Source organism: Oryza sativa, chromosome 1, assembly GCF_034140825.1.
Source record: "Oryza sativa Japonica Group chromosome 1, ASM3414082v1".
In the NCBI taxonomy this organism is placed as follows: Eukaryota; Viridiplantae; Streptophyta; class Magnoliopsida; order Poales; family Poaceae; genus Oryza; species Oryza sativa.
The window spans coordinates 25,185,343-25,211,643 of record NC_089035.1 but is presented as its reverse complement, the minus strand read 5'-3'; the positions used below and the strand labels follow the sequence as shown (position 1 = coordinate 25,211,643).

Below are 26,301 nucleotides of genomic sequence, written 5' to 3'. Positions count from 1 at the left end.
AAAGACGTTACTTTAAAAATTATGTTAGAGTGAATGCATATTGGGCCATATAAATTTGCCAGAGTTTTAGATTAGACAAGCCCTAATACAAAGTTTTCACTTTAGACCATACAACTTTACCATTCTTTTCACTTTGGACCACCTGTCCACCATCTCCAACTCTGACGACCTGTTGCCATGTGCGCCATCACTGTGAGGATGCCAAGGTGCGGTGAGGGCTTCCACACGATTGTTGCTAGCCTCTATCCACACATCTCCTCCCTTTCTACTGTACAATTGAGCTGCCATCAAGTATTGGTGGCTTCCTCAAAATTGATCAACAGAAGCCTATAACTGGTCGACACATGAGCTGCAGCCGTTCTTCACCTGCTCTGGCCGATTAACTCAAGCTCAGCTGAAGGCCGAAGCTCCATCTCTAGGCGAATTGGCCCGATGCACGTGCTCGCAACCTCGCACTCGATCGTACCTCCGCTCAGTTCTAGCCCAGTGTGGTGGCATTTGAGCGTGCCACGCTCTCCTTCCTAGCTCCCCTCTCTCTCTCTATCTTGGATGCATTGCTGGAGTGGTGAATGCCTGAAAAAGCAACGGCTCACCGCTTGCATAGTGTGGTAGTGGTGGGAGTCGGCTAGAAGATGGGAAAGAAGAGACTGACAGATTGACCGAATTATGGCCCAATGTATAACTAGATGGTAACAAATCCTTGCCTAAAGTGAAAATGTTGTGTATGGCCTGGTCCAAGATGAAAATTAGGCAATAATATTTGGCCCATGATGCAATTCACTCATTATGTTAATATATTCTTCTATAGCTAAATTAGTTATACGTTAATAAACTATTCTGTTTTACGTGTGCTTGATAGAAGTTAAACTTCTCTCCCGAGTCCCGAACACACTTTTTCCGGAGAATTACTCATATACTCTGACGAATGATTAAATGTTTAGCATATCTTTGATGGGCGTTACCAACATAACACGCTCATTGCCTCATCGATAGAAAAAAACCGCCTTGATAATTATAGAACAACTTGGCCCCTGAACATGCACGCTTGACAGTTTCAGTTCACAGCGAATTTGTACAGAAGCTCATCCCGGACGTGCTGGTCAGCTCCGTGCACGGCGACGGCTGCACGTCGAGCGCCGCCCCGCTGACGGCCTCGCACTTCCACGGCCGGACCGCCGCGCCGCCGTTGAGCTTCACGTTGGACAGGCAGATCCTGGAGAAGGCCGACGTCGCGATCCCCTTGATCGACCCTGCCTCCCTGATGTTCTGGCCCTGGACGTTCTTGATCGTCAGGCCGTCCACGACGGGGAGCGCGTTCCGGTCGTAGCGGTCGTCGGGGTGCCCGCCGACATCGCCGGCGATCCTCAGGCCGTAGCGGACGGAGTCCAGCGTCACGTCGGAGACGGTGACGTTCCGGATGAACCCTCCCCTGCCGGTGTTGGTCTTGATGTGGATGCCGAACCCCGAGCTGAAGAAGTTGAGGTGCTCCGCGAGGACGTGCTCCACGCCGCCGGACGTCTCGCTCCCGACAGCGAAGCCGGCGAAGGGGGAGGAGCCGGTGATCCGGCGGATGGTGATGTGCGAGCTGGGGCGCCCGTAGGCCATGCCGTACTCGTCCCAGCCACTCTTGATGGCGATCAGATCATCTCCTGTCGAGATGTAGCAGTCCTCGATGCAGACGTTGCTGCTGGAATCTGCATAATTCAGAGCTTAGTTCTAGATTCAAGATCGAACGGCATTTGTTTTTATCTTCTTGAACATACATTCAGAACAAAATTTTGGTGAGGAAACGAGGAAAAGAATAAAATTTACCTGGATCAATTCCATCAGTGTTGGGTGAGTCATGTGGAGCTAGTACGGTCACATTTCTTATCACCACATTGCTGCACACACACACAAGAGATGATCCGGACATTTATTTCTCAGCTGGAACATCCATAAATACACATTTTTTGGACCACAGGTTTATTACTACTATAGTTACAAACTACTAAAACACAATACTACATGAATGTACTGATATCGTTTGGTCATGTATAGCAACTTCTGTACTTTGGTTGTGGTTCACTAGTCACCAGAACCAATCAATGCAGTACTATTATGTGTTTATCACAAGGCAGGTATCCAGACTGGAGTTAATATAAAGTCTATGATGGTGCAAATGGAGGCAGTACATAAATGAACTGTTATCCTGCTATACGTTTGCAGTACCCTTTAAGCAAGTTTATGAGGTAAAAAAAAGCTAAGCAGTCGTACTGTAAGATAAACGTGAAACATTTAATTGTGATTGATGTGTGTCATATGACAGAAGCTGGAGATGTAATCCACTTCCATTATCTAAAAATTTAATTGTGATTGTTTTGCAAGTGTTCTTCCTCTCTTTGAACTCCTAGGAAGCAAACATAGGATTGTGATATATGTGATCTAATCTAAGAAAGCAACATGTTCTCCTCACCTGCAGTAAACAGGATGGATGTTCCAAAACGGCGAATCCTGGAAGACCACATTGGAGACGACAACATCAGAAGAGTTCATCAGCTCGAGTAAGTGAGGCCTAGTGAAGGGTAGTGTGCCCTTCTTCCACATGTCCCACCACGCACTGCCTTGGCCATCGATAGTTCCATTATCGCCTGCACAAATAAAAGCAATTTCCATGAATCTCTTAACTAGCAGACCATCACATGATGGACTGAGAAATACCCCTCCCTAAAAACAGTAAACATCCTGTGATGGAATTTATGAATAGAAATGCCAAGAGCCCAAGAGTGTTGGAGCATGAAGAGTAGTAATGACCTGTAATGACAACATCCTGAAGGCCATTGCCATGGATCAAACTCATGTATCTTCCACCGGGAAGCTCACGCCCTCTCCCATATGACGGCAATGGTTCGATCAGCGGCCAGCTTGACGTATCCTGCTCCAAATGCACACAGATTATTGCAAAGAAGAACAGATAAACCCAACCAGAGCTCAACACTATCAGTCGACAAAGATTCAATCTTTGTTTGCAGATGTACAGAACAAGAAGTACAGCAACACATCACCAACAAATCAGAAACCACCATGAGTAGAATCCACAAAGATGGCTTGTTTCAAGTGTTTCACTTGGATTCTCAATCCACTGCAACACTAGACTAGAGATCTCTCTTTCTGATGGCAGCAAATCAAACAAGGACACAAAAGACGAAGAACAATGTCTGCAGCCACCTTGAGTTGAGCAGAGGAGAACTAGGCTATAATGGTGATAGGTTTCTTGGGCATTGAAGGGATCCATAGCTCATGGGGTTTGCTGACCTGGGTGGCGCGGATGACGGCGCCGCGCGCGAGGAAGAGCGTCATGTGGGAGGTGAGGTTGAAGGGGCCCGTGAGCCACACCCCGGGCGGCACGTACAGCAGCGCCCCGCCCGGCGCGCGCCGCCGCTCGATGCTCGCCACGGCGGCCTGGAACGCCGCCGTGCTCAGCGTCCGCCCGTCGCCGCCGCCGCCGCCGAAGCTGGCCAGCGACATCCACGCCCCGCGCCGCGGCGCCGCCGGCACCATGTCCGAGCACGTCTCCTGCGCCCCGGCACCGACGACGACCGCCGCCGCCGCCGCCACCGCCAGCAGCAGCCACCACCGCTGCCTCCCCATAACCCCACACTCCTTCTAGAAGGTTCTAGAACCCCGGAAGAAGCTTCGCCAGCTGCGACAAAAGAATCGATGTGAATACCAGCCGCCAAGAAAGGAGCGAACAATCCATCCGGAAAAGTTGCCCGCGAGCTCCGTTGCGGATGGATTTACGTGAGATTACCGTTGCTAACGAAGCGAAAGCCCCCCGTGATTAGTTTGGTCCGGAAGCCAAGCCAAGGAGAAGAGTACAACGGAGAGAAAGATCTACAGCTCGATCCTCCTCCTCCTCCCAAGTGTTCTCTTCTCTGTGGAAGCTTGCAGGCTACAGCTCCATGGATGGATTGGGTTGGCTACTTGGCTTTCGATGGTGTTTGGCTTTTGGCTTTTGTGCTAAGCTCGGAGAGAGAGAGAGAGAGAGAGAGAGAGAGAGATTAGTGGGGGAGCGCGTGGGGAAAGCAGCGCAGGCTTGCTTGCTTGCTTGTGCTGTTGTGCACTGGCACACTGCGAGTGTGTGTGCAGTGCAGTGTTAAGCTGAGCTGCCGATGATGAGTGGGGATGACCGAGTGAGTGACCGACAGGCGTGTTGCTTTCGACTTTCAAGGGGCATGTTCCATGTTTGGCCCGGCGCGCGGCGCGGTGGGCCGTGGGTCGCGCCTCGCGTGCGTGCGGGCGCGCGCGTACGTCTGTTTTGGTGGGGGGACCAGATGGAGTAGCAGCGTGGCGTGTGGTGCGGTGCGGTGCGGTGGAGGAGACGGTATTTCGGTTATCTGGCTGTGTGCTGCTATAAATGGAGAGTTTACGCCTTCACGGCAATATTTTGGCTGCAGGTACCATTGCAATGGCGAAGATTCGCGGGAATGCCAAAGCCAAACCGAGCAGAGGTACATCGCGGGATTCCAGTGGGAAATGGCCAGCAGCTTACCTATTTCGCATTTGCTGCTGCACAGGCCACCGGCTGAGTGGCAGACGCACTTTCACCAGCGTTGCTGTTGCTGCGCCTGCGCCGGTCAGGCCTACTGCTAGTCTTCTTTTTTTTAAAAAAAAAAAAAAGAGGAAAACCACGTGAGATTGGACATTTTCATTAAATATAACATGAGGAAAATATAATCCCTAAAGACAAGAAAAAGAAAAAACTATATACACTACAAAGAGAGAAGCAAAATATCACGTAAGCGCTTTGTTTCTGTCATCGTCCATATCCGCGTTTCTTCTTTGATTTTAGTGGAAAGGAATGACGATGTAGTCTTCTTATGCTCAAATATTTGTCGAATCCTCTCCTTATAGATCTCCCAAACGACTAGGAGGATGAGTGTGAATCTCACTTTTTGGAAGTTTTGTTGTGTTTGTTAGTGTCTTCCACTAGTGTTTTATAGTTTGGGTCGTCTCCTATTGTCTAGAGTCAAGTTGTTGGTAAGCAGCTACTAGGCTTCATATTATTTTCATGTTTTTGCAGCTGATAACAAGATGTAGTGTTGTTCCGTCTTCTCTATAGAGAGAGGGCAGAGCCCATTGTTTTACCATCCTCTAGTCGCGAGCCGGTTAGAGGTTCAGACCCTGTTTTAGATAACTAGCCATGTATGAAATTTGTCCACGCCCAAACTCTCTAGATGAGCGAATCGAAGACCATGTTTGACGCCCCAAGGTATTGTGCATAGTAAGCCATGCCACTGAGCATTGCCAATGGCTTGTGAACTTTCATATAATTTGATCAGGCTCCTCCTCGTTTAGATGGATGTCTCGTACAACAATCTATACAGGTGATTAGCTGACCACTAAGGTCCACTGGAATTGGTGGATTGGCTTCAAGGTCTAAGTTATCAATCCAAACATCATTTTACTTTCCCTTACGCAGGGACTTCCCTTTGTTCTTCAAGATTGCGTAGACCAGTGGCATGAGGTCCTTTGGCCTACGCCCTTCTATCCTAAGAGAATCCCACAAGCGCATTGTGTTTCCCCAATGGTTTTTTTTTACGTGGCGAAGAGAAACTTGTATACTTCATTATACGACAATTCCAACCCCTATCCCATGATTTGTTTGGGTCCTTCCATTCATATCATAGCCATCGTAAACATAGAACCATCGTGAATTTTTCTAAGGCTGTATTTAGATTCATGGGTATAAAGTTTTAGCGTGTCACATCGGATATATGGACACATATTTGAAGTATTAAACGTAGACTAACAACAAAACAAATTACAGATTCCGCCTATAAACTACGAGACGAATTTATTAAGCCTAATTAATCTGTCATTAGCAAATATTTACTATAGCACAACATTGACAAATTATGGAGCAATTAAGCTTAAAAGATTCGTCTCGCAATTTACACGCAATCTGTGTAATTAATTATTTTTTTCATTTATATTCAATACTCCATATATGTGTCCAAACATTCAATATGACATGGTGAAAAATTTTACTAAGGACCTAAACATACCCTAAATCAAGCACCCCAAGATCTCTGTGACAAGTTGGCATGTACATTTTTATCCACTTGATCTTACGCTTTACACTTTTCTCCTGTGATGTCTCCCGTGCCGGTCCAGGGAAAACGTCATCCTTACTTGTTCAGTTGCCCCAAAGTTTCCATTGTGACTACGGATCCATGCCTTATACTGATAGTCTTGATGCTGTTGCTGCTTGCCTGCGACCTCGCGAAATGCCGTGCTACTACTACAGTCGTTTAATAATTAATCAATTGGGTAAAGACTATAGTTGCAGGCTGTGTCGGAGAAAATGGAAGGAATGGATCGGACCAGATCCATGAACCATGCGGCATGCGCAAGAAGCCAGCAGAAGGCAATGGCCTACTCACGCTGTCACAGGCCTCTGCCTTCTGGTCCATTGACGTGCGGTTTCAACGCAGCGTGCTGCGTGCACCGTGCTTTGTCCTCGGTCCTCCAAAACCCAAGTTAACCTGCTTCATTCGAACACACTCTGGCATGATACTAGTAGCTGGATTTTGGTCACCGGAATTCAGCTCGTTTCGGACGTTATTTCCACAGCTATACAGTGTCGAGAATTTCTTGCTGGGAAATTTGCATTGAACGTACTATAGAAAGGAATTTTTGCCATGAAGGATCAACGCTGTTAGCCTGTAAACTGTTACTAACACCGAAATAAGCGTATCTCTGAACGACTGAACGGTTTATATAGACTGGGGCATGAGCGGCCTGATTAAAACAGAACCAAGTAAGGGCCGGCCTATTATTACAAGTTACAGACACCTTCGCCCAAACCATTGCACTGAACTTGGGCCTGATTTGACTCACAAGCCATTGATCGAGCAATCAAAAGGATCGAGGCTGAGATCTTTTCTTCTCTTTCCCAACTCGTCTTTCCACCTGCACATTTTCAAACTACTAAACCTTACAATTTTTATAAAAATTTTCTATATGAAAGCTATTTTAAATAATAATATTAATTTATTTTTAAGTTAATACTTAATTAATTTTACATTAATAAACCACCATGTTTTTTTTCGGAAACTCCACTACACAGCGTAAGCAAAGATAAAGAGGGCTAGATTCACCAAAGCAAAACATAACTAAACTGTCCTATTCCTGTGTTTCAAACCATTAATTTCGCATTCTTTACGGTATATTTGGATGATATCCGCGTGTAGCCGCACTTCTATGCCAAACCTTGTCATAAGTATGATAACCATTTGCTCGTAGTTCGCAAATAAGATTTGACAAACAATTAAGTGCATGACGGATAGAGTAAAAGTGTGCTAATTGTGATAGTAAACCAAACACTCGCCTAAGAACCTTTGACGTGCCCAACGTTTGGCTAGGCGAAGTATAAGGCCATCTAACCAACAATATCGGACACGAGTTTTCTCATCAATTTTCTTACTCCCTTCTTTTGAGATTATAAGTCATTTTGATTTTGGTTAAATTTAAACTGCTTCAAATTTAACTAAGTTCATAGAAAAAAGTAATAATATTTTAACACACGACAAATATATTAATAAAATATATTCAATTATAGATTTAATAAAACTAATTTGGTGTTACAAATAGTATTATATCTGTTTCATATTATAAGTCGTTTGACATTTTTCCTAGTCAAACTTTTTTAAGTTTGACTAAATTTATAGAAAAATATATTAGTATTTTCAACACAAAACAAACATATTATGAAAATGTATTTAATATTGGATTTAATTATGCTAATTTAATATGTTATATGATGTTAAATTTTTCTATAAACTTGATCAAACTTAACAAAATTTGACTAGAAAAAAGTCAAATGTCTTATAATATACAACGGAGGGAGTAATATATTTATTTACAAACTTAGTGAAATTTGAAGTAGTTTAACTTTAACCGAAGTCAAAACGATTTATAATCTAAAACGAAGAGACTATTAATATAGGTCCTAAGTTCCTTCTTTTAGCATCTCACATTATTTTTCCTTCTTTTAGCTAGATGAAAGGAGGTAACAACACATAATGGTGTGGCCATTACGGCATTACGTCAGCCTGATATGTTTGTCTATGTTTCTGATCAACTATCTTTTAGAACCTTCCAATAATCCATCTTTCGGTCTTCTATACGCCAACTAATAGCACCGAAGTCAGATCATTTTCATAGCCTACATCGAACTGGTCATGTAATCATGTTGTCTTCTTGATTTCCAATGAGCATATGCAGAAAAGGTGGGTTGGGTTTGTGCACTATGTAAAAATATATATTTTCTTCGGATGTTCATTTCAATTAATACCCTGTTGGTTTGCTTCAAATTTAAGCTCAAGCTCTGGAAGAGATATGACTGAATGCATCAAGAAGGGAACCTCAGCCTGTACTTTAAAGCATAACAAAGGAGAAAGAACTCCATGTGATCAAGTTGTATCTCGCAAATTGGATTTAGCCAATTATAAATCCATGCCAGCGGGCATAATCCCATGCGTGTGTTCTAGATATGATGCACGCATTCACTTTTAGCATCTCACCCAACATTTTCCCACCTTCATCCAAGAAAAGATTCTTAATTTCCACCACCTTCCCTAATTAAGATCATAATTTGTTCTTTATGCTAAACCCAACGATGAATTTGGCATCACAATACATTACTTTTGAGCCCATTGATAGAGTATATTTAACTCGCCTGTTTTCAAGTAATCGATACTAGACATGCCACATTTTGGATGGTTAATAATTTCTTAGCCACAAATTAAACAAGTTTTTGCTAAAAAGATATGTACATATGATGAATAGAGACACAAAACCCAAAAATGTGGCATAACAAATATGTTACAACGAAACAAACAAAGGACTAATTTGATCAAAGTTGTGTTGCCTTTGCTTTTATAAAGTGGGGACACCACCCAAACACGCCCTTCTACACTACGTTTGTGACGAACAACCATGGCAGCTAGCGACGGACGCCGGTTGGTGACTAGTTAGACCTAGCGAGGCAAAGGTGTCTGGCGATGGATTCGAGGAATGGCTTCCGGGCTCAACGGACTGACATGAGGACCGAGGAGGAGGCGCCGACAGAGGACACCCTGATGTTGACTCTGTCTCGACACTTGGAAACCCGCGAGCGACAATGGAGGACACCATGACATCGACTTTGATTTATGTTGGGGTGCGCTCCTCAACCCCACCGACCGAGATGAGCTGGAGAGCTCAATTGGATCGAGTGAATAATGATGTGGAGCTAGATGACTCGATTGGATCGAGTGAAGGAGAGATGAAGGAAGAACCCATGTGCAATTTGATCTTTTTTTTTTTACAAAATACACTGAAAGGGTAGGTGGTGGTAGTGAATAAATGTGAAATTGTAACGGCATGATTCCAAATAAATAAATAGTAATGGCAATTTTTCAATGCGACAAATTTGCAATGACATGAATCAAATTAACACTATAATAATACGAACACCTGCATGATGCATACATACTATACTATGTTTATAAAATAGCCATCCACAACATCCTTTTATATGAGATTCAACGAGTACATTTTTCTTCTACCTTTTGTCCCTCCCTACATACCCTAAAGCTGCCCCCTCCCATCATCCCTTTCTTCTCTCCCTCTCCCTCTCCCTCTCCCTTGCTCGTGTGCTCGAGCATCCGGTCCCTTGCTTCAACCGGAGTGCCTTCGCGCACTGCGGGTCCCAACTCCAAACCCAACCCAACCCAAACCCACCCATCCGCCGCACCGCACCGCCGACCGAACAAACCCAACGCCGCGCCGAGTCAAGTCGCCGCTCGACCCCAGCCGTCCGTCCCCATCGCCCCCGTCTCCAAACCAACGGCCCCCGGTGAATCCTACCAACCAACCCTCCACTGTCCCTCCCCCGTCGCGACTCGCTCACTCGCGTCGCCTCGCCTCCGCCGTCCGGCGCGCGCTCGCTCGCTCGCGATAAGGCTACCTCTCGTGTCCACGAAATACAAGAACCCCGAGCCCACAAAAAAGAGAGAGAGAGAGAGAAAAAAAAACAAAAAAAAGAAGGGGGGAAACGGAGGGGGAGAAGCGCACGCGCCTCCCACCTCGCCGGCGACGCGGCCTCCTCCGCCACCGCCACCGCCTCCGCCATGAGCGCCCTCCAGGCCTCGCTCCTCCTCCGCCCCCTCCCCTCGCCGCTGCCCCCGCGCCGCCGGCTGCCCCTCCCCTCCTCCTCGGCCTCGTTCCCGAGGGCGGGGCACCACCGGCGCCTCCCGCTGCCCCTCCGCGCATTGGCCTCGGAGGGCCCGCAGCCGGCGCCCTCCCCGGCCCCCGACCCGCCGCCGCCCGAGCTGCCGGCCGCTCCGGAGGCGGAGGAGGTCGTGGGGACGGCGGCCGCGGAGGGGGGCGGGAAGGTGGAGGAGGAGGAGCTGGAGGACCTGGTGGAGAAGGGTAGGGCTTGGGTGCTGGCGCTCGCGGCGGCCGTGGTGGCCGCGGCGAGGAGGTTCTTCGACTGGGTGGTGTCCGGGGACTGGATGAGCTGGTGGCCCTTCTGGCGGCCCGACCGGCGACTGCAGCGGCTGATCGACGACGCGGACGCCAACCCCGCGGATCCCGCCAAGCAGAGCGCGCTGCTCCACGAGCTCAACAAGTTCAGGTGCGCCCCCAGAAGAGTAGTCGTTTACTGCTTGTCTTTTTTTATGCTTAGTAAACTCAAATGGGAATTACAGTGGGGTATTGGGGAAAATGCAATTTGGATTGGCTAGGTATGAGTAGCTGATTATACTCTCGGACTATTGACCTGCCGAACACCACAATTCCTCAACTATTAACTTGCCTAAAAGCTCGATTGTAGCATGGTTTTGATTTATTGGTGCTTGTCTGTTCCCATTGTTAAGATATTTGGGTGGATTGCATTGATAAGATTCGCACAATTAGTTATTACTGGGAAGCAATGCGTGTTGTGTTTGTTGATTCATACAGTTCAGTCAGCTTGTAGAAAAGCTCAAATGTAGTAATAAAAAGTGAAATTCATAGCTAAAACATGCATAATGAGCTAATGCTGGTGGTGTTGATATTTGATATGGAATAAGCTCCTTTTTTCCCTGCCATCGTCTGACTACCATAACAGTTATCTAGAGCAACAAAAACTTGTTCTTTTAGTTTTGTTTGTCAATTGCATTATGATCTGATGCCCTATTTAGATTTTAGAGAATGATAGGGTCCTTTTTTTTCCCTATATTTGGGTATATGAAATCGATGGCAGCCCAGAAGATGTCATCAAAAGGTTCGAGCAAAGAAGCCATGCTGTGGACAGCAGAGGTGTTGCAGAATACCTTCGGGCTCTTATTCTCACCAATGGCATAGCTGATTACCTTCCAGACGAACAGTCTGGGAGGTCTGCAAGTCTGCCAGCCCTGGTAATTTTCTTTTTGAAATCACTCTTTTATGGCACTTTGTTATTTTCTGCATTATGCTTGTCACTTGTCAGTTGACGCATCTTCAAACTTGAATTGCATAAAATATCCCCAACACCATGCTACCTGGAAACTTCATCAGAGATCCAAATCCTTCTATTTATGCTGCATTGTCTATATCATTGCATGGAAACTAACATCCAAATCCATCTATTATATCACACAATATATACTCCTATTTACATGATTACATCCATGTTTTTGGAATATTCACAGATGTATTGCACTATTTGAGACAGTCATCTCAATTAGAATGTGTTAGCTTCATCATCTAGACGAGCATTACTATTATGTCGAACAGAAAAAACTTAAAGCTTATAACCTTCTGATATTACTATGTTTTTATTGTTGCATCAATTCCTATCTGGTTCCTGCATAATACTTTTAATAACCAGTCACCAAGTTGTTGGTTTGTGACCTCTCTTCACTCGCTATAATATGCATTAATGTCAGTAGCTGCAAGAATTGAAGCAACGTGTATCTGGGAACGAGGACAAGCCTTTCATGAATCCCGGCATATCAGAAAAGCAACCATTACATGTAGTTATGGTAAGTTCACTCAATCTTTCAATCATGCTATTATAGAACTCTCTTTTAAAAATGTGATGACTTGGACATTGGTACTGCCTCCAATTTTGATTATTATACTATTTATTTATTTTTGTATGAGGATGTTGGTAAAACACTATATGTTTGAAGTTGTTTTTTCATGGCAAATTGAATGGTACTGTTTTCCCATGATCGATAGTGTTTTATATTTTAGTAGTGAAGATTATGGAAATTATGTTGCGTGCTTTCTAACGCGTCATATATTTCCACATGAAGTATTATTTGTAACAACTTTCATATGCTGGGACACAGGTATTGTTTCAAATTTGTACTTCTGAATTCCTGATAATGTTTTTATTCCTGGATTTGTGTTCCATTATTAGGTTGACCCTAAAGCTACAGGTAGATCAACCCGGTTTGCTCAAGAAATCTTCTCGACTGTGCTGTTTACAATTGCTGTTGGACTAATGTGGTATGTTCAACCTGTCATGACACTAGTTAGTTTTATCAATATGTTTTCTTCTGCCAGTTTACAACATGTTTATGTCAATCTTCTTTGTTTGATTATCTTACTTGATTGAGTCACTCATCATGTTACATAATTATGTTGTGTTGGCACAATGAGACTATAATTTCAGTTTCATGATGAATTGTAGATTAAACACAAATGTGATACCCCTACTTAGGTGGTTTAAGGCATGAATAACATTGTTTGTTACATCTGGTGCTGTAATGCTGATACTATGGAGCTATATGCATTTAGAGAATTAGGAAAACTCCTGTTGCTCCCATTGTATCTTTCTTGCCGAAATATCATTTTCAGTGCTTCTTGCATGGGTTTTTTTTGGATTAGTTACTTATTGAGATAATTTCTTTGTTTTGGTGCTTCATATTTTGCAGGGTAATGGGTGCTGCTGCTCTTCAAAAGTATATTGGTAGCTTAGGTGGAATAGGGGCATCTGGTGTTGGTTCCAGTTCATCATATTCTCCTAAAGAATTGAATAAGGATATCATGCCGGAGAAGGTGAGATATTGCAATATATAGAAGTAGAACGTAGTATATGAAAAGGGCAATATTTTTTTCCACTAATAAAAGTGACAGAAACTGCATTAGCAGTTTAGCACATCTCAAATTTTCCTCTCTTTTTTTTTCATATATGCCATTTGTTATTATTTATGCAAATATCCATTTATGTATTCCAGATGATCCCTTATTCCCTCATGGTGTTTTTATTCAGAATGTCAAGACATTTAAAGATGTCAAAGGGTGTGATGACGCAAAGAAAGAACTCGAGGAGGTAGTTGAGTATCTAAAAAACCCTTCAAAGTTTACTCGGCTTGGTGGAAAACTACCGAAGGTAATTTCTATATGCAAATTGCATTCTTTGTGTTCCATATCATGCTCCGCGGAATCTTCCAGATACATATCTGTGTGTTCTATATTATTATTGATTGAAATTTCAAAAGATGTAAACCTTGATGTTTAATTTGTCTTTTTAGGGAATACTTTTGACTGGTTCTCCAGGAACTGGGAAGACTCTGCTTGCTAAGGTAAACTAGTTCAGAGTGCTCCATTATTGTTTCACGTGTTTGATCTTTGAGATTTTGTAGAGGAAAGAAATCCGTCCACCCAAGCATTCGGTTTGCTGAATTTTCTATTTACATCCTTTCTCCCACTGTCATCTTCGGCATATCCTTCTCATTGTCTGCACATATTCTTATCAAATATTAATACATGTATAAAGTAGTGGTAACCACTGTTCTGCTGTTTTGTGCTTTTCTTCTGTCAATGCATCTAGTCTAGATGACATTTTCATGCTTTCAGACTTACTCAAAGCTCTTTTTTTTTTCTAGTTACTCTTTTCTCCAACGTTCATTTCCTTCATAAGTTCGTACCTTACTGGAGTTAACTTTGTGCTTTAGGCTATCGCTGGTGAAGCTGGTGTGCCATTTTTTTATCGGGCAGGTTCTGAATTTGAGGAAATGTAAGATCTCCTTGTGAATAATATTTTTTGGTCTTGTTTAGCCGTTGAGTAATAAAATGCAATTATTGGTTATTTTGCAAAGTATTGGTTTTATCTACATGTTTGCTATTCAGGTTTATTCTGGAATAATATTGAATTACTAACTTTGTATTTACTATTGAATGCATTGTACTGATAAATGCGTATTTCTCCTACTAATGTTTTTCTTGTTTTTAATCAGAACTTACCTTCTCTCTTGTCAGGTTTGTTGGTGTTGGTGCTCGGAGAGTGAGGTCATTGTTTCAAGCTGCAAAGAAGAAGGTTCTGATTTCTGAGCCCTTTCTCTAAACATGTGTTGCTCTGAGCTTAATCTCACCCAGTTTGCCCTTATGATTTCTAGATCGTAGTGTGTTGCCTTGTTAAACATTCATAGTTTCCCTCTTTACAGGCGCCATGCATTGTTTTCATTGATGAAATAGATGCTGTGGGTTCAACTAGAAAACAGTGGGAAGGACACACAAAGAAAACATTGCATCAACTTCTTGTCGAGATGGATGGTTTTGAACAAAATGAGGTAACCTTATCACATATTTAACAGTCCATCACACAGAGGACTTTATGTAAATTGTGTTTTCTATTGATTTTGCAGGGAATAATTGTGATGGCTGCGACAAACTTGCCAGATATTCTTGATCCAGCACTTACAAGACCTGGTAGATTCGATAGGCATGTAAGTAACTGAGTAAATATTTGTTACTCTTCTCATGTACTATCAGCAGTTCATATTTATTGTAATATTCCATATTAATTTATTTGTTTGAGCTGCTTTAGATTGTTGTCCCCAATCCTGATGTGCGGGGACGCCAAGAAATTCTCGAGCTCTATTTGCAAGATAAGCCAGTATCCAGTGATGTGGATGTTAATGCGATTGCCCGCAGTACTCCTGGCTTCAATGGAGCTGGTATGCACTACTATAATTTGAACAATCTTAAACTGTTATCTTGAATTCCATTTAATAAGCATTGACTATGAGGTTTTTCACATGAAGATAAGCATTTTAAAGTTACTTGCTACATTGACCTGTCACCTGGTTTTTCCTTTCATCATTTATTAAGTGCTAACTTGCTTGTATTCCTCGTATCAATATTTGGAGGCACTATAAATTTTTACACGTATACATGTAGGAAGACTCATACTAATTATTTATTTCTTTCTGTTAGACCTTGCAAACCTAGTAAACATTGCAGCAATTAAGGCTGCAGTTGAAGGTGCTGACAAGTTGGCTGCTGCACAGTTGGAATTTGCGAAAGATCGTATTATCATGGGAACTGAGAGGAAATCAATGTTCATATCTGACGAATCCAAAAAGGCATGCCTCTTCAAGTTACTTTATTTTATTTTAAGAGAGTTAATAGTTATAGTGCCTATGTTTACCTATAGAGTGCCGTTATGGTGGTCTCTATTGTTAGTATTCTACTACCAGCATTGTTGTCGATATGCTTTTAAATGCAGAAATGTGAAATACAATACACTGATCATTATGCATTTTTGTTATTTAGCTTACGGCCTACCATGAAAGTGGGCATGCTATTGTTGCACTCAACACCCAGGGTGCCCACCCCATTCACAAGGCTACTATCCTGCCTCGTGGCTCTGCCCTTGGAATGGTCACACAGCTTCCTTCACAGGATGAGACTTCTATTAGCAAGAAACAGCTGCTGGCACGTCTTGATGTTTGCATGGGTGGCAGGGTTGCAGAGGAGCTCATTTTTGGGGAAGACAATGTTACAACTGGGGCAAGAAATGATCTTCATACTGCAACAGAGCTTGCTCAGTACATGGTAATTATTTTATTACCCATGAAATTTTCCTGTTAGGTGTTTAAATAGCTTAACTGAGTTGCTGCGTAGGTATCAAATTGTGGGATGAGTGATGCTATTGGTCCTGTGCATGTGAAAGAACGGCCAAGTGTTGAGATGCAATCAAGGATAGATGCTGAGGTACATTTTCATAGTAATATTCTTTATAGTTTGGCTATTTCATTTGGCCAGGCATTAGTTTAAGGTGCTCCCTTTCCTAATGTTTTTTTGTCATGCTAACTCCTGTTGTAAATTCCTTCGAGCATATTTAGCATAGTAATTAGTAGCACATGAGTACTTCACAACTACAAGTTGTGGTTGCTCCTTTTTGTAGTATATATATCAGTAATCCAGTATTCATAGGCCATTGTCTGCATTGCCAACCTTAGTAAAACTATGCTGCATTGGATGGTGATCTATTTTTCATATGATGATCTTGTAGGTCGTCAAACTCTTAAGAGAAGCTTATGGGCGGGTCAAGCGTTTATTGAAGAAGGTATGTTTCTCAATCTTGATGGGAGTTTTTCCCTAGAATGTTGCTTTGATCCCCTGCCTAAACACAGAACAAATTCACCTTTTATTTTCTTTTACTACAAGTGCTGAATCATCCTTCCAAACTTCTTGTCAGCATGAGAAGCAATTACACGCTTTAGCAAACGCCCTGCTGGAGCGTGAAACACTCACCGCAGATGAGATAAACAAAGTGGTTCATCCCTACCAAGAAGAGCCGCAGCTTTCTTTCCAAGAAGAGGATTTTGCGCTAACTTAAAGGAGGACCTTTTTGTTGCATCAAGGCAGTAGACCCAGCTGTAAATCCATGTACAGTAGTAATTGGCGCCTTAGATAGCACAAAGCCTCTTTTCATTTCTCCCATCTTGCAAATCGGGGTGCATCACATGGAGTTTTGCACCACGCAAACTGGCAGGAAGTTTTAAAAGATGGGAAGACCGGTTTTGCAAGGTGTTGCACGCCGACCGATTATTACTGTGGCGAGGCTCATTGTGGCGCCCATCTTTGCCCAGCAGCAATGCTCCTGGGTTGAGAAGTTCATACTCAGCTTAGTTAGGAAAAAAGGTGAAAGTGTAATTTTTTTGGGAACTTGTAACATTGCATGTTTGGCGTTGTAGAATTGTGTTTGTGATATATATATTTGCATATTTGCAAATCACATTTTTCTTAGACTCTTTCTACCCAATTAATTTTGTAATTAAAACGTGCATACAACAGATGGTGAATTGGTGATACCCGGATCTCAGATGAATCCTTCAAAACCTACTGTTCCAAACAAAATCAGGTGAACAATCAGGCGTTTACTTTTGCAAATAGACCAAAAAAAAAGATTTTGCACACAATCGTAAGCCCCGTTCTGTTAATCCGGAGATGGATCAAGTGAATAACTGTGTAATTGGCCAATTATGATCTCGGCTCGCGCCCAAAGGGCTCCACACGTGTCTCTGCCCCCTCGCGAAGAGGAGGGCGCGAGCGCTGAGACTTTCCGCGTCTCCGCGGCCGCATCTCTGCGGTTGAGGGCCCGGGGACTTTCCAGGGCTACAAAGAGCCCGCTCACTTCGTCATGTGCTCGTGATAAGGGGGGCCAACTACTACCCTTATAAGTGCGTGGCTTCCAGTGTAAATTGGCGAGGTGGTACTATTGGGGCTTTGGGAGCATGACTACCAGGTGTTGTAGATAGAGAGTTTGGGCTTTTAATCCTCGAACCATGTAGGTGTGGAATCCGGCCCGTTTAACGTTATGCTTGAGCCTACCAGGTAGGAAGGGTTTTGTTCTTTTATAAAGTATAAACATATCACTCCCCCAAAAGTATTTCGCCACTGTACGGTGAGGTGAAAAAGATTCAAAAGGATAAATAATCTGACAAAATAGTTTTAGAGAGCAAAAGATGATTGCCAGCACTAAAATCCGTAATATAAAATTTCATTCCTCATCGAAGCAGCAGATTTACATGAGTTCACTATACCACATGAACCCATGGCAAGAACAGTTGCCATTTTTATTCAGCAGCCTGCAGAGCTTCGCAAGCCACCGGGACAGGCACTACTACCATTTCCTTACAAATTTACACATGAAAAAAAAAGAAAAAAAAACCTACAACAAAGAGAGAGGCTATACCCTTTTGTATGTACGATTCGATGAACCAACCAAAGAACCAAAAGAACCCAAAGAATGTACACTCTTGCTCAAGCGAGCAAAAACAAATGGCGATCAATGCCGAGCGACTCAGGCCTCGGAGACCAGCTCCTTGTTCCGGACCGACACCGGCGGCGCCGCCGGGAACACGGTGCCGGCGATCCCCGGCCACCAATACTGCTGCAGCCGCTCGACGCCGGGCAGCTGCCACACGATCTCCGGCTGCTTCCGGCGGCGCGGCACCCTGGTGAGCGCGTTGAGCGCCCGGAAGTAGTTGCTGGACTCGTGGTCGCGGAGGATGGCGCCCTCGGAGCCGTACGCCGACAGGTCGCTCAGCGTCTCCAGCGGGTGCGGCGAGTTGAGGAACGCCCGCAGCGCGCTCGCCACCACGTGCCTCGCCGGCCGCTCGGCTCGCCCCTCCGGGTCCAGCCGGAACAGCGCCGCCCCCTCCGGCAGGAACGGGTGCGGCGGCGACGCCGCGCCGTCCGGCTGCAGGATGTACGTCGTGCCCATCGGCGTGTACAGCATCCTCTGCTCACACACAACGCAACGGGCGTTAGGCCAGGCCACAGCAACGGTGACAGATACAGCTAGCCGCGCGACGACGGCGGCGGCGGCGGCGATCGTGGCTCCTCACCTGGTTGTTGAGGCAGGGGTGGTTGCGGAGCACGCCGTTGAGGCGCTTGAGGAGCGCGACGGCGTGGCCGGGGTAGCGGCAGGAGAAGGCCCGTGGCACGATGTCGCGGTGCATGGCGACGGAGCGAACGTGGCCCTCGCCGACGCCGAGCGCGTCCAGCACGCGCTGCCCGCCGCAGAACACGGACGGCGCGCCGAACGTGACCACGGGGAGCAGCGCCTCCGGGCCGACCACCCCGCGCGCCACCAGCATCAGGCTCACCAGAAGCGCCAGGCTGCCGCCGAGGGAGTGGCCGGTCAGCCGCAGCCGCGCCCGCTCGCCGTGCGCCGCCAGGTGCGCCGCGATCTCCGGCATCAGCTGCTCGTAGATGCCCTTCGCCGCCTCGTAGATGCCCCTGTGCACCAGCACCCCTGTCTCCTGAACAGTTGATCGATCGAGACGCCGTCAGAAATCAGCACTAGCTACTTCGCCATGGATTTGTTCAGTTCAAGCTTTCTTTTTCTCTCTCTCTTGTTTGATCTGATCAAGAAGAAGAATACCTCGAACATGGTGGGCTCGAAGAGGAGGTTGGCTTGCCATGATGCGAGCGAGTCGGAGCCCTGGATGACGAAGCAGCGGGTGCGCGCGTCGGCCTCGTCGCAAACGAACCACTCGCACGGCGAGGACAGCGGCGAGCGCAGGTCGCGCGCGGCCTCCTGCCGCGCCTCGTCCTCGGCGGCCACCACCGCCGTCACCGTCGACGCCGCCACGTACGCCGCCACGCCGGAGTTGTAAAGCCGGCCGTGCCCTCCTTCCTCCGCCCGCGGCTGCTGCCCGCCGGCGCCGCCGAACGAGAGCAGGCCGCGCGCGCGCGCGTGCACGTACGACGCGGCCGACGCGGCCACCTCGTAGGCCAGGTGCGACCGGATCGGCCGCCGCGGCTGCGGCCCCGAGGTGGTCGCCGCCGCCGCCTCGCACGCCGGCGCGGCGCGCGGCCGCGTGGAGTCGACGTCCAGCTTGGAGCGGATCTCGCCGGCCTCGGCCTTCTTCTCCAGCGACGACGTGACGAACCGCAATCCGTAGTATTTCTTCAGCTCCTCAACCTTGAATTCCAAACAAAAATCCGTTCTTTCATTCATCAGTCATCAGGTATTTTACTCGCATTTCACGTCCATTAATCTAGTTCGTCGTTCAGATTAACATTGCCAACTGAAAATTTCGATTGGGAATTCATTTCTTTGCAAAACCATGACTCGAGGTTTGAAATTGATGACCATCGTGCAAGCATGGGATTTACAAGCTGCCTATGATTAAATGCAGGAACAGCAGTACAACTACTCCTAAATTGCTAATCCACGACAACTTTTCAGCCAACCACCGAGAGAAATACAGAGAACTACGTGGCCGTTTTCTCCTTAATTCCAGAAAACTATACGTCGATTTAGGGATTAAGGGCACATAAAGCAGAAGGTACTCCTCATTAGGAGTCAGGTCCCAAAAACATACTCTGGATATACGTCAAATCGAAGTTTTAAAACTTTGATCACCGCATTTATATACATTTAGACACATGTTGGTATGCTACAAATTAGTAATCAAATTTAAATTAGAAGGCGACAGTGTCAATTTTGCAAACAATTTATTGCCCAAATTTTGCAAATAAGTCAGGTCCCAAAAACGTAGTTTGGACATACGTCAAATCGAACTTTTAAAAACTTTAATCACTGAATTTATATACATTTAAGCGCATGTTGGTATGCGACAAATTACTAATCAAATTTAAATTAGATGGCGACCGTGTCAATTTTGCAAACAAGTTATTGCCAAAATTGCGCAGAATGTATCCAAAATACTGTATGTTTTTACCAAAGCGAGGAGTGAAGCTGTGTGTGAAGGAAAGTTGTTTTTCTTGGTGGGGTCGCTAATTACGAGACGGAATAAGTCTTGTGTGCATGGACAAATCGGAACATGATGAGGCCATTTATATATTCTAAACTCAATCAAGCATTCAAAGCGAATCGGCGAGCGTAATTAAGACGGGGTTCTTGCTACTGCTACCAAAATCCGGCAAACATTTAAAGCCATTCTCCGAACCAAACCGCATTAATTAGCCACCCGAAAAAATTCTACGCGAAATTAGTTCAGTTCAACCCCTGGCTGAACCGACGACGTCGACGAACATCCCAGCCTGTACGTGCGAGGACTCACATCTTTTTCTCGCTTAATTTTTTTTAAAAAAAAAGGCAACGTTTTTGTTAGGTGAGCTGCCGCAGCGGCCAGATCAGCTGATCACGGCCGTCGGCGGCTGATCGGACGGCGAGGATTTTACGTTTTTTTTGTGTGTGTTGGTGTCGGGCTCACCTTGATCTCCGGGATGACGTAAGCCATGTTGCAGAGGAAGGCCAGCTGCGCGAACAGCCGTGCCTCGCCGAGTGGGGCCCGCGCCAGCAGCTTGCTGAAGGACTCCCGGTCCCACCTGTCATCCACTTGCTCGTCGTCGTCCTCGTAGTTCACGCCGCAGCCGTCGTCGCCGTCGAGGTGGTAGACGTCGTCGTCGTCGTCGTCGTCTTGGAAGATGAGGCCATTGTTGTCGGAGGAGTGGCGCTTGGTCGGGTCGTGGAAGCGCGACCGGAGCTCGAGGAGGCGGTCGAGCCAGTGGGCGTCGGGCCGCCGCCTGGCCGCCGGCATTTCCGGCCCGGGGGCGTCGTCGGGCTCGTCGTCGGGCCCGGCGACGGTGAGCAGCCGCGACCCGTCGCCGCCGCCGTCGGGGAGCGGCGGCGTGCGCAGCGGCGCGGCGCCGAACTGGAACGGGAACACGCCGATGGACCGGCTCGTGGTGAGCGCCGCGCCGGCCGCACCCCCGCGGCGAGAGCACCGGAGGTGCGGCTCGGACCGCGACCGCCTGATCCCGGCGTGCATCGACGCCGGCTCCCTCCTCGCCCGCCTCCCCCCGGCCGACGCCGCGGCCGCGTGCGCCGCGGCGACGCTCGCCACCATGAGAACAGGTGCCTCCCTCTGTGTCCTTCCTTGTCGCCGCCGGCGGCGAGGGCAACGAAAGAGGCGATTGGCGCGGCGGTGGTTGGCGTTTGCGTTGGTTAGTTTCTTGGTGGAGAGGAGGGGCGGGGGGCGGTGAGCCCGTGCGTCCGATGGAGCACGGGAGAATCCGGGGGGAACGGGGGATGGGGGTCTTAATAGTTGTACTACTAGCACGCAGTAAGTATAAGCAGGTCAACCGCCCGGCCCGCCGGGCGAAACCGAAGGAAAATTTGGATGTGCGGGGAAGCCCACGACGGCGTGATTACTGATGGGATGGGTAGCGGAAATGGCCACGAGGCCCCGTGGTATTGGCCGATTTGTTCGAATACTCCCTCCATTCCAAAATACCATTAGTTCTAAATTAGTGGTCACTTAAACTTTTTATTATAATATTAAACGGTCCATCTTATTTAAAAAATTAAAATTAGTGTAAATATATATATAAAAAGATAAGTCATACTTATACTGCGTTCCGATGAGGGGTTCCCAACCCTTCTCCCCCTACTCCGCACACACGCTTTTTAAACTAATAAAGTGTGTATTTTTTCAAAATGTTTCTATATAAAAGTTGCTTAAAAAATCATATTGATCTATTTTTTTAAAAAAAATAGCTACTACTTAATTAATCACGTGCTAATGGATCCTTCCGTTTTTCGTGCAGAAGAGATGGGTTCCTAATCCCATGCATCGGACGCAGCCTTAAAGTATTTCTGATAATAAAGCAAGTCGCAAACAAAATAAATACTCCCTCCATCCCAAAATATAAGCATTTTTAGAGCCTGACATGGTCTCCAAGATGTTACTTTGACCAACAATATCTATTAAAGTAAGATGTTTTAAATAAAAAGAGTTGCAAATGATAGTGTGTTTAATGATAAATCTAGTAACATCAATTTTATATGATTGATCTTTTTTTCTATTAATAGTCAGAGTCAAAAATGTTTGACTTGTCACTGTGCTAAAAATGCTTATATTTTGGGACATAGGGAGTAATAATTCTATAACTTTTTGAATAAGACAAATGATCAAATGTTATAAAAAAAACTTAAAGCGACAAGTATTTTGGGACGGAGGTAGTAGTACTCTTAACTTAAAGATCAAGAAATAATTATTATTATCTCTTAATTTAGGTTATCCTCTTAAATATAATATATGCATCAAATAGAATTAAAGATCTTAACGATGAAATATTTATAATAATAATAATTAGTGAAGAAGACGTGCTAATTAATTGTATACATATATACATACACATATTATATTACGGACATTAAAAAAAGTTGTAATTTATATTATGGAATTGATAGAGTAAGAATAGTGCAACAATGACTGCTAGCTATAAAAAATGACAGCATCTCCGATCAATCTAGTAGTTAGTTGTAATAATAACATCATTAATAACTAGGACAGCGTAACCCGTCGACCGCCTCCTTCAGCTTATAGTGGCAGTTGGAGCTCGAGGCCATGCAAAAGCAGCTGGTCGTCGCGGCCAGTCCACCATCGATGAGCCCCTCCGCCATCGCTAGTCGTCTTTGTTGAGCAAGGGTAAATTGGTATTTCTTCGTCTCAACTCGTGGTTAAAACACTTGACCTTAATGACGTTTGTAACGGAAGTTTTATGTTATTTTTGGTACCCATCTATTTTCTATGCTAAAGATCAAAATTATCGCATTGTCATCTGTCAAAAGAATCAGTTGCCTGATAAATTAGACCACCTCTTCTAAGCCTAAAACAATATTTAAAGAAAAAGTCACGACTATTAACAAAAAAAGTACACGCCCATAAAGGCAGACCTAATTTACCAGCTCTACGCACGTACGAGAAAAACATCAACTGCCCATACGGAGAGCCCTCCGTGCCGACGGGGCTTTTAACTATTTGCCAGTCTTATAAGTGGCCCACATTTATAGACATATGAGAGTCCACATGTTATAAACACGGTATGGCAAATCGTTAATTGCCATGTCGTAAATAGTTAAATTTCCCTGTGCCGACTGCCCGATAGAACCGGTGGAATTAATCGCATATTGTCTGCGTGTCGCGGTCGACTCGTTGAGGCGTACTACTACGCGTTGACGAGTGGTTCAGTGCAACTGCATGCGTTCCACGGAACAGCGCTGCTAGCTAGATGCATGTTGCCAATTGCCATGCGTTACCGTGCACACAGATACGTACAACCGAAGGGTATTTCCGCGAAAACGTACGCCAGTGGCAGGAGAGGAGGGAGAAAAACGCACAAAAACGTTTCCCGGTCGTCGTCACAGCAAACAAAGCAGCCGGGGTGAGAAAAATCGGCGTGGCGCGCGAGCGACGAGCCGATCGTTCACGTACGTTGGGATCTCCGCCAGGCAGGGCAGCCAGGCAGCCGCCGCCGCGGACCGACCCCGCGCGCACCACGAATATGCGTTCTCATATGCGCTGATCTCTCCCGGAACGGACGCGCGGAGCGCACGTCGCGTCGTCGCGCGCGGGCGCGCGGCACAATTACCTCGAGATCTCGCGCGATCGATCGGTTAACCGGCTCTTGTCCCGATCGGTGCACCGGATTTATTCACAGCACTGCCGTACTACTCCGTAAAAAAAAAAAACCTCCTAACAATAAACCTGGACATACATACATCTAGATTCGTAGATAGGATTGATATTTTTTTGGATGTGGTACGTAGTTACACGTATTTTGGCCGTGCCCCAATTTCAAAATATAAGTTTTTTTAAATAGTAGAGGTTAATGTTAAGAAGAAAAAAATTCGATGTTTCTTATTAGAAAATTAAACAATATTTAAGTATTAGAAATCTTTATATATTAAAACGGAAGGATTATTATACTTGTACAAAATAATAGATTAACACACGTATACTTCCCTGAGTTCTTAGGCAGTTCGATTTTTATAAACTTATTATTTATGGATGAATTTTGGGAATATTGTTTTATTTTTTACCTTTATAATATTTGATTTATCTATTAATTTGTACTCACAAATAATTTTATAAAAATCATTCAGCCACCGACGATCTGTAATCCTACGAAACGAAGCTAGCAGCTAGCCTAGCACAAAGGAATCTTTGCTATGCGTTGTGAACTTCTATGGAATATATCGGTATCGGGTGCACTTTATAAAACACCCGATAGTTACTCTTCTATTCTTAACACACGCACGGCTCATGCTAGCTAATTTTGGCTCCATAATGTTTGTTACCACTACCAAACTCCTCCAGGTCGTTTCTTCCGGACAACGGTGACGTCTAAATTAACCTCATGCTTTGGGTCAATTTGACAATCTGAGCTTTCTTCAGCAACGAGAGTTGTATGGACCGAAAGGAGGTAGAAAATGGCTCGCGAAGAAAATTCCCATGAAACGTTTCGGAGGAGAAAAACAAGGCTGGAAACGCCGTCCTTTGCGTGGACGCCAACGATGGAAAAAAAAAGAATAAAAAAGACCTGTAACTAGCTCGTATATATACTTACCTGAGAGTGATTAATTACTGAGCGAGCCGGAGAAATCAAAGTCTTGTCTTGTCTTGTTGCTATTACAAGGCTGAATTGGTTAATCTGTATGGTCCGTTCTCTTACATCGGGTGCATACAAGTGTGAAGAAGATTAAAGAAATGGCATTTTTTATGTACATATCGAGATGTTGATCAAGGAGTGTACACGTGGTCAGTCATGTGTTCTCTGCTCTGCCTGATGCTCAACTGGTCGGTCCATCACGATCTTGCTCTGACTCTACTCGCCTTGAATGGGTGCGGGCCATCTTAAAAGCAAAAGAAAACAGAGTAGAACACATTCCTGGATTCAGATCCTGCTTCCTAATCCTTGGCCCATTTGCTGTAAGGCTGTGTTTAGTTCAGCGCAAAGTTTAGATTTTAGTTGAAATTAAAGATGATGTGACTGAAAAGTTATGTGTGTATGACAGATTGATGTGATGAAAAAGGACTGAAGTTTAGATTCAAACTTTGGATCTAAACACAGTCTAATTTGCAATTGCAGGCGCATAGGGAGATGTCAGCATGTCACATGTACTTCAGTATATGTCGATGGCACATGCATACGGGTCTCCATATGCGTGCATTGTATAGTGTTGTACACGTCCTATGATGGACAAGTGTTGATAGACCGACGCACCGTATTTAAGCTTGTTTGCATACCAAGCTACCAATCTTGAATGACTTTGACACATGAATGAACGCAGCGCTACGCTGGACTCTAGGTACGTGCACCATAAAGGCTGGCCATGTTACTCGCAGAGACGCGGTGTTGTAACAGCAGTTGAACCGTGTGTGTCGCCGGCCGCAGTACACAACGCATTGAACTACACAGTACAGTACTCGCCTCGCCTGCACTGCAGCTGCAGGCTCTCTCTGATGATGAACGACGAACGCTAGCCTACGCCCCGGCCCCTGCTGCAAACGGCAGAGCTGTGTACTCATGCATGGATGGATGGGCAGGTGGTGCGCTGCATGCGGGCGGCTGCTGGTGCGCGCAAGCCACTTGGCAAGCCGCACACGACGAGCGGTTCGACGCATGCTGCATGCAGATGCAGTGGTGGACTGGTGGCTGGCGCGGTGTGGGTGGTTTTGCCGTTTGCGGACCGTATGATTGCCGTAGTAGCTCGCGCGCACCTGCATACCACTTGCGGCGCATCTTGGG

The 26,301-nt window shown here is 45.5% G+C and overlaps 3 protein-coding genes across 3 annotated transcripts; 1 reads left to right on the top strand and 2 right to left on the bottom strand.

Moving 5' to 3' along the window:
- Window positions 1–892: 892 nt before the first annotated feature.
- LOC4326618 (probable polygalacturonase) lies at window positions 893–4,109 on the bottom strand. The gene is made up of 6 exons (XM_015757395.3): window positions 3,791–4,109; window positions 3,295–3,682; window positions 2,794–2,914; window positions 2,456–2,630; window positions 1,813–1,883; window positions 893–1,694 (listed from the first exon to the last, which is right to left on the bottom strand). The coding sequence occupies exons 2-6, from the start codon at window positions 3,628–3,630 to the stop codon at window positions 1,060–1,062; spliced, it is 1,338 nt and encodes a 445-aa protein (XP_015612881.1). The 5' UTR covers window positions 3,631–3,682; window positions 3,791–4,109; the 3' UTR covers window positions 893–1,059.
- Window positions 4,110–10,072: 5,963 nt separating this feature from the next.
- On the top strand, window positions 10,073–17,023 carry LOC4326617 (ATP-dependent zinc metalloprotease FTSH 9, chloroplastic/mitochondrial-like). The gene is made up of 17 exons (NM_001398041.1): window positions 10,073–10,663; window positions 11,273–11,426; window positions 11,940–12,032; window positions 12,416–12,504; window positions 12,933–13,056; window positions 13,271–13,390; window positions 13,533–13,583; window positions 13,956–14,017; window positions 14,260–14,317; window positions 14,445–14,570; window positions 14,646–14,726; window positions 14,828–14,957; window positions 15,217–15,365; window positions 15,556–15,837; window positions 15,907–15,996; window positions 16,298–16,351; window positions 16,484–17,023. Exons 1-17 carry the CDS (start codon window positions 10,158–10,160, stop codon window positions 16,622–16,624), a joined length of 2,310 nt encoding a protein of 769 aa, NP_001384970.1. The 5' UTR covers window positions 10,073–10,157; the 3' UTR covers window positions 16,625–17,023.
- A 744-nt stretch (window positions 17,024–17,767) lies between these two features.
- LOC9271679 (phospholipase A1 PLIP1, chloroplastic) lies at window positions 17,768–21,772 on the bottom strand. Its single transcript, XM_015775215.3, has 4 exons — window positions 20,979–21,772; window positions 19,178–19,720; window positions 18,639–19,055; window positions 17,768–18,532 (listed from the first exon to the last, which is right to left on the bottom strand). The coding sequence occupies exons 1-4, from the start codon at window positions 21,612–21,614 to the stop codon at window positions 18,092–18,094; spliced, it is 2,037 nt and encodes a 678-aa protein (XP_015630701.1). The 5' UTR covers window positions 21,615–21,772; the 3' UTR covers window positions 17,768–18,091.
- Window positions 21,773–26,301: the final 4,529 nt, after the last annotated feature.